The sequence below is a fragment of the Mustela putorius genome, unplaced genomic scaffold (assembly GCF_011764305.1).
Source record: "Mustela putorius furo isolate JIRA1106 unplaced genomic scaffold, ASM1176430v1.1 tig00003988_pilon_pilon_pilon, whole genome shotgun sequence".
In the NCBI taxonomy this organism is placed as follows: domain Eukaryota; kingdom Metazoa; phylum Chordata; class Mammalia; order Carnivora; family Mustelidae; genus Mustela; species Mustela putorius.
The window spans coordinates 7725712-7733759 of NW_025422127.1; the positions used below are offsets into that span (position 1 = coordinate 7725712).

At 56.0% G+C, this 8048-nt stretch overlaps 1 protein-coding gene across 1 annotated transcript; it reads left to right on the top strand.

Annotated features, from left to right (window-relative positions):
• The first annotated feature begins 219 nt into the window (after positions 1–219).
• LOC101688425 (spermatogenesis-associated protein 31A6-like) lies at positions 220–7667 on the top strand. Its single transcript, XM_004766590.3, is given in 8 exon segments — positions 220–479; positions 821–878; positions 1425–3241; positions 3489–4649; positions 4652–4990; positions 4992–6095; positions 6624–6750; positions 6926–7667. Coding segments are annotated over 5 exon segments (2310 nt in total). The 5' UTR covers positions 220–479; positions 821–878; positions 1425–3241; positions 3489–4376; the 3' UTR covers positions 7393–7667.
• The last annotated feature ends 381 nt before the right edge of the window (positions 7668–8048 follow it).

The window sequence follows — 8048 nt, forward strand, 5'->3', positions numbered from 1 at the left end:
AGCAGGGTGAGTGGGTAGGAGTGTCAGGCCTAGGAGGGTGGAGGGATGACCGAGCTACAGGGCTGGTGGTAGAGAGGGGATGTGGTCCAGCTACTTGTGTCCCTTACCTGCCCTCAAGGGCGCTTTGTGACCAGACCACTGCTCTGTGATGTGGGCATGGGGCTTGTGTCTGCACCTCCACACCCAGGGCTCAGTTGCCTGAGAGCAGCAGTGCGAGCAGTCACTAACTCTCAGGGCTCAGTTGCCTGAGGGCAGCAGTGTGATCCTACACTGATGCTTTTCAGAGAAAAGCGATGGAGAATTATCTCTTTCCTCAGAAATTCTTTATAGATGGTTGGCTGAGATACAGTCCCACTCCCTGGGGTGTTAATGCCATCCTTGCCTTCATATGTGGACTGGGGCACTTCTTCCTATTACTTTCCTGTTTTCAGCCTGATCCGTCCTCACCACCATGCAAGAAATACAGGAAGAGCAGGAAGGTAGGGAACCCTTGGCCCAGACCCAGCAGAGTGTGATTCTATTTCTTTATTATTATTCTTTCCACTTTTCCGAGTCAATGGAGAGACTCCTAAAATAGGAAAGAATAGGACGTATATTCTCAGGAGAGAGTAGACCACCATCTATTCAGGACAAGCCAGACCAGGCAGGGGTTAGAGGGACATGAGAATTTCTCCCCAAAGGTCTTGGGCCGGAGTCCAGGGGTGGCGGAGGGGTCCAGGACAGCATCCCAAACACAGTGACCGGTGGCCAAGGACTGGAGGTTAAGAGCTTCCTCTCTAGCGGAGGTCAGGCCTAACCTCCCCATGTTCTCTTATCTCAGTACCAAGGGGAGCCATGGAGAAGGAGCAAGAAAAGAAAGAAAAACCAGACTCTGGAAGGTGAGCATCCGCCATTCACCCTGGCGTGCCCCAGTTACACTGAACCCCCGTTCTTAGGACCCAGCTCCAATGTCTCCAGGACACCAGGACCTGAGCCCCTACCTCAGGAAACAGAGCACTGGGTGGGAGGTGGGGGGCTTTCAGAAGGAAGAGGGGAACATGGAGGCTTCCCAGATTCTGGGCCAGAACAAAGCCCTGAGGGGCTGGAAATGCGTATCACTCAGCAGGGGCCATAGGGCTTGGACCGGGGGCAGGACCTCTCACTCCACTGTGGACAAGCTGTTCAACTCTGCTCAGATTCCTCTGTGAGGCTATGCCGTCTGTCCTCCCCCAGCAAGGTCATGAATGAGGAAGCACTTTGGAAAAGACAAAGTGATCCCCATCAGGAACCCTGTAACCACCGTGCGGGCACGTGGCCTTGGACGGTGCAGTTTGGGGCTCCAGAGTACAATCCCCCAAAGGCCTCCCCTAAAGAGACATTGTACCCAGCCTCCTGTAAGACCCCTGGGCCCTGCCTTCTGCTGTGACCCCGTCTCCTGTTTCCAGTTTTCAGAGATTCCGGCAAGATCTGGTAGAGGATGAGGACCTGTACTCCCTTCTGCAAAAGTAAAGAATCTGCGCCCTTTTCCCCTGGATGGACCTCCCCAGGTCTATAGGGTGACCCCCAGGCTGTAGGGAACAGTTACTGGGGCTGTTCGGGGGGGGGCTGGGAGGAACCATGGGGACAGACTGTGACCAAAGCCCCTGGCTGAGGGACAGCAGGAGCATTGTGACATGGGTGTGGGGTGTGGAGGGCCATGGGGACCGCTCCTGGCCGCAGCTGCTGCAGTGGCAGCTCATGCCTCCTCTTGCCTGCAGCCACCTGGCGAATTGACAAAGCTCTGTCTATAGCACTGTGAGCGTGTAGGAGTGTCAGGCCTGGGAGGGTGGAGGGATGACCGAGCTACAGGGCTGGTGGTGGAGAGGGGATGTGGTCCAGCTACTTGTGTCCCTTACCTGCCCTCAGGGGCGCTTTGTGACCAGACCACTGCTCTGTGATGTGGGCATGGGGCTTGTGTCTGCACCTCCACACCCAGGGCTCAGTTGCCTGAGAGCAGCAGTGTGATCCTACACTGATGCTTTTCAGAGAAAAGCGATGGAGAATTATCTCTTTCCTCAGAAATTCTTTATAGATGGTTGGCTGAGATACAGTCCCACTCCATGGGGAGTTAATGCCATCCTTGCCTTCATATGTGGACTGGGGCACTTCTTCCTATTACTTTCCTGTTTTCAGCCTGATCCGTCCTCACCACCACGCAAGAAATACAGGAAGAGCAGGAAGGTAGGGAACCCTTGGCCCAGACCCAGCAGAGTGTGATTCTATTTCTTTATTATTATTCTTTCCACTTTTCCGAGTCAATGGAGAGACTCCTAAAATAGGAAAGAATAGGACGTATATTCTCAGGAGAGAGTAGACCACCATCTATTCAGGACAAGCCAGACCAGGCAGGGGTTAGAGGGACATGAGGATTTCTCCCCAAAGGTCTTGGGCCAGAGTCCATGGGTGGCGGAGGGGTCCAAGACAGCATTCCAAACACAGTGACCGGTGGCCGAGGACCGGAGGTTAAGAGCTGCCTCTCTAGTGGAGGTCGGGCTCCTGAGCACTGGGTCACCTGCTGTTGGGGCGGGGGGCCCTGCCTCCCCGTGTTCTCTTATCTCAGTACCAAGGGGAGCCACTGAGGAGCAAGAGAAGCAAGAAAAACCAGACTCTGAAAGGTGAGCATCTGCCACTCACCCTGACGTGCCCTAGTTACACTGTACCCCCTGCTCTGAGGGCCCAGCCCCAATGTCTCCAGGACACCAGGACCTGAGCCCCTCCCTCAGGAAACAGAGCATGGGGTGTGGGGCTGGGGGCTCTCATGAGGGAGAGTGGAACCAGGAGGCTTCCCAGATTCTGGGCCAGAACAAAGCCCCGAGTGTCTGGAAATGGGTGTCGCTGGGCAGTGGCCCCAGGGCCTGGATTGGGGGCGGGATCTCCTGCTCCCACAGTGGATAAGCTGTTCAACTCTGCTCAGATTCCTCTGTGAGGCCTCGCCATCCTTCCTTGCCCAGCAACGTCGTGAAAGAGGAAGCACTTTGGAAAAGACAAAGTGTTCCCCATCATGAATCCTGCAATCACGGTGTGGGCATGTGGCCTTGGACAATGCTGTTTGGGGCTCCTGAGTCCAATCCCCTAAAGGTCTCCCCTAAAGAGACATTGTACCCAGCCTCCTGTAAGACCCCTGGGCCCTGCCTTCTGCTGTGGCCCCGTCTCCTGTTTCCAGTTTTCAGAGATTCCTGCAAGATCTGGTAGAGGATGAGGACCTGTTCTCCCTTCTGCAAAGGTAAAGAATCTTCCCCCTTCTCCCCTGGCTGGGCCTCCCCGGGTCTATGGTGTGACCCCCAGCCTGCAGGGAATGGCTTCGGGGGCTGTTTGGGGGGCTGGGAGGAGCCATGGGGACAGACTGACCTAAGCCTTTGGCTGAGGGACATCAGGAGCATTGTGACATGGGTGTGGGGCATGGAGGACTATAGGGACCGCTCCCAGCCCTGGCTGCTGCAGTAGCAGCTCACGCTTCCTGTCTCCTGCAGCCACCTGGTGAGGCTCTCTGACCAGTGGGCCTTTCAACAGTTCTTACAGCAAGCAGCCCCTGGACAGGTGCACTGAGGACTGCCAGTTGGAGCCCATCAGCCATGCAGGGAGCCTGTGGAAGATGCTGCTCCCACTGTGGCCCCTTCACCTGCACGTGTTCCACCGACACGGCCCCCTCGGCCTCCTGCCTCCACCCTGCCATCAGGACCAATGACGACCTCAATTTGTTGGCTCACACTCCTCCCTGTATACTTCTTGGCTAGCAGAGCCTTTCCTGTGCCCGGATGGCTTTTCACACCAGCCACTTACTCTTCTCCCATCCCTGCCATGTCTCCGTCCTTCAGAGGCCTCCCCTTGGCCTCTGACAGCCTCCTTGGCCCCAGAGTGGCTGGACTCTCCTTTGACTCTCCCTCAGTGGGACTCAAGGGCACCCCCGCCTTGTCCTATCCCACAGAGCTTGGCTCTGCACACATCTTGGTCAGCTGACAGGACAGCTTCTCCTGTCCCAGCCATCTTGGGCCTGGGCCGCTCACGCAGCCCCGTTTCAGTCCTGTCCTGGTGACAGGCAGCTGCCAAAGCCTGGAACCTGTCCACCTCAACACGCTTGGAGTCCCATCAAGCACCTCTGTCCCATGGCCCACCAGAGACCTTGTTCTGGGGAGACCCCCACACACAAACAGGGAGAGACTAGGTCCCTCCCTCATCAAGCCAGACATCCAGAAGCTTCTGGAGATACTCATCACCAAGAGAACAGAACGGAAGTTTTGGAAGGAGAAGGAAAAGAAGGAAAGGTCAAACTATCAGCTGTCCTCTTTCGGGAGAATGTTCAAGTCCCCAGGTGATGGGCAGGATGGGCAGGATGGGCAGGCTGCCTGTCCTTCTGGAGCATGAGGGGCAAAGCAAAACAGCTGCTTGGTCCTGAGACGCCCCCACATCCCAAGATTCCAGGGGACAATTTGGAGCAGAAATGCAGCCAGCTCTTCTGGGGTCTCCCCTTTCTGCACAGCGAGTCCCTGGTGGCCACTGTCAGGGTGACTGATCTCCCACTGGAGTTCCCATCCATCATATTCAGTGAGCTCTCTCATGCCTTGTCATTCCAGATTCAGGCCAATGTGGCTCCCCACCTCTCACTGACCCAGGACTTAAATGACACTTCGGCCCTGCCCTAAACCTTGCCTCTGAGTTTGTTCCCGCCCCAGCCCCTCCCTCTGGCTCAGCCCCAGCCAGTCCCTCTGGACCAAGCCCAGCCCTCCCCCATCAGCCCCTGCCACTCCCCCTGGAGCAGGCCCAGCTCCAGCCTCTAGCTGGGCCCCAGACCCCATTCTGCCTTGCACCCTCTGTCCCAGTGGAATTGCCTTCTCTGCCACTGGAGATGGCGAACTATGAGGTGTCTTGCCCTGTAGCCCAGAAGACACAGTCTTACATGTCAACTGCCATTCAAAACCTGGAATGTCACTTTCTGAAGAAGCAACTAGAAAGCAGCAAGGTACCCGCTGTGGTGAAAAAAATCTCAGAAAGTCTTTAGCCCAGGTCCTCCAGACCTTCCCCAGGGTGGCCACGCCCCCAAAGTCCAAGGGTCAGTCTCTGTACTTCCTGGGGACTCGATGGACTCTGCACTCTGGGAGCAACTGGACTGGCACCTTTGGAAGAGGTTCATGAAGCAAGAAAGGGGCCTGCCCCACAGGATCCAGCTATCCCTGAAGACACAGCCTCACCACAATTTCCAGAAGGTGCCCCAGGCACACGGCTGGCACAGTCCCACATCCGAGTCTGAGTCTATGGTTGGAAGGTGCCAGGACATACAGAGGACTGGGTCCAAGTAGCCAGAAAGGACCATACCAGGAAAAAGCGTGGGCAAGGATTCAAGGTCCAGTGGAGGGAGGATCCGGAAAGATCTACACAGGGGTGCAACGAGCTCTCCAGGGAAGGCTCCAGAAATAAATCCTGAGAAGTCAGACACAGACCTGAAGCCCTCCACAAGCAGCACAGATGAGAAGTGTCCAGAGAAGGATCTGAGAGCCCATTTCAGGAAATTGGGGCAGTTCAGAGAGGGTCGGATCCCTTTGGATGTTCATCCTTCCCAGCTTGCTGCCCACCACGCCTCGGACCTTCCCAGAAAGCCAAGCCCTCTTGGGAAACCTGGAAAGCCAGCACTTTCTAAGGGTTGGGAACCCTGCATGACCACCTCCCATGATTTTTCCATCCTCAGTCCATACACTCAGTGGTTACTAGAAGCACATATCATAAGGCTTGGAGTGAAGCACTGGTGGGGCCTCCTCAAGGTTCTCAAGCCTATAAACCTCTTCAAGTTGAAGAAGATCTTCCTCCTCTCCTGGTCCTCCCCTCCCCGCTCAGCCACCTTCGTATCCAAGGCCGGCTTGGGGCCCAAGTTCGTGGGAAATCCTCCTCAGCCCTATCAAGGAGAGGTGATGAAAGAGTCTTATCCCACCTGGTGGGGGGCCCCCTCGGTGCTCCCCTGCCTACGTGTGAGGAAATCCATCAGGCTCTGGCAGGGACTTGACCTGGTGGTGGCCCTCTGGCTGGACAAAAGGCCAGGCCACTTTCTCGGACCTTCACATACAGCTTTTGGGGCAGAATCTGGCACAGTGAGACTGCCTTGAGGACTCTTACGAACAGCACCTTGGAGTCAAGTCCAAGTCCAGCAATGGCCACGAAGGAGCCAAGGAGGGTGACCAGGGGTCAGGTCTCACGGGACATGACAGTGCTAGAGCTCACCTTAAAGTCCCAGGATTTGAGTGCCAAAGAGCCCAGGGAGGCTGGGGAGGCCAAGGAGGCCCCTGCCTGGGATGTCATCTTAGGACCCCGTGTGTTGGCCAACAAAGAAGGCCTCCATGGCAAGCTGAGAAAATCAGGGTCTTCAGGGAAAAGCGACAGCCCCCTGCAACCTACAGAGTTGGTCACCTGAGACCCAGAAGAGCTATGCCTTGAGGCACGGCGCAAGGGATCAGAGCCCCGGAGGTTGATGGGGTCAGAGAATCGGCCTCGTGACACCACCCCCATCGTGCTGCTTCAAGACTGTGAAACTGGGGTCCTCCTTCAAGACTGTGCCACTGAGTCTCCTTCAAGACCAGTAGTCCAACGTGTTCCTCGCTGCTGACGTCTTGGCTTCTCAGGGATCTCTGTCTGGCTTCCAGAGCAGGTCCAGTGAAGACACATCTATTTCCCAGGTGCTGCATGGCCAAATATCCCATGGCCAGAGCCCCCACAGGCAGCCAGGACCCCTGGGACTGCGGCACCAATGTAAGAGCCTGAGCAGGTCATGTGTACCCCCGAGGAGAGAGAGACCTCCAGGAGGTCCCCCTCAAGAGAGCCTGCCAAAGAGCTGTCAGAACTGAAGGTCCTCCAGATCAGTGAGGTGGGACGTCCCATCCAGAGCAAGAAGTCAGCAGAGGCCTCAGGAAGCAAGGTCTGTGAGATCTTGCTGAAAAAAGAGGAGGCTCCTCTGGAATACTACTTCAGGAGAAGATGAAACACTTGTTACAGTGGTTCTTTCCCAGTAGAGGCAAAGGACTGGAAGATTCCCTTCAAAAGGGCAAGACTTCATCATCCCAGGGCTGGGGACAAGTCATGGGCAGGTTGGCCATGGACAGCACTTCTGCCAAGGCTCAACTGGTCATGACTGCTGTGGGGTGGATCCTAGAGGAGAAAATGGTGCCTCACCAGGGGCTCAGGGCCCCAGTGTTCAGCTGGTGCAAAAACGATCTCCAGGCTTTGGCAGACTCCAATGTCTGCTACCACAGGGTCCTCTCCTACCAAGAGAAGAGGAGAGTGATGAGGGAGACAGCCAGTCCACAGGGCACCCCCAGGGGCCAGAGCTATTCCAGCAAGACTGAGTGGATTGGGTGGCCCTTCCCCACTAGTGTGCCGGGGTGCCCAGGCTGACCCTGCCAGTACTGGTCCCTGGTGCTGGGCCCTTAAGGCCTCACCCAGCAGTCCCACTACCCCAGGAACTGCCTCCTTCAAAGATATATCTCACCTGGCCAGCCACTGTGTGTTTCTCATGCCTTTCCTTGGAGGACAACTTTCCTCCAAGGAAAAATGCAAACAGTGCAGAGAAAAACTTTTTTTTTTTTTCTCACATTAGCACATCCTCTATGAGTTAATGGCTTCTCTGTGCCACAGTTATTTTGCTTCCTCAAAATAAATGGTGATTTTTTTTTCCCCCTCATGAATGGTGCTGGCCTCTGTATGTGCCCTGCTGCAGTGGGAGGGAAGGATCAGGGTTCGCTCTCCCCGAGGGCCTGCTTTGGCTTCCAGAACAAATGGGGCCTTGGAGGATGGGTGACCTAGAGGTCTACCCCTGCCCCCTTCCTCGCTCTCCTTCGGTTTCCACAAAAAGGTGAACAAGACCCAGACCAGGACCTCGCTCTGCCCATCCTCTCCTGCTTTCCCTCCATCTGGAACTTGTGTGGCTGTAGGGAGGGTCTGCCGAGGCAGAAATCCTGCTCAGTCTCCAGGAAGAAGGAGACCTAGGTGAGAGTGGGGCCCGCAGTTGGGAGGCACAAGGCTGGCCCTGAGGGAGAGGTGAGAAGTCCTGC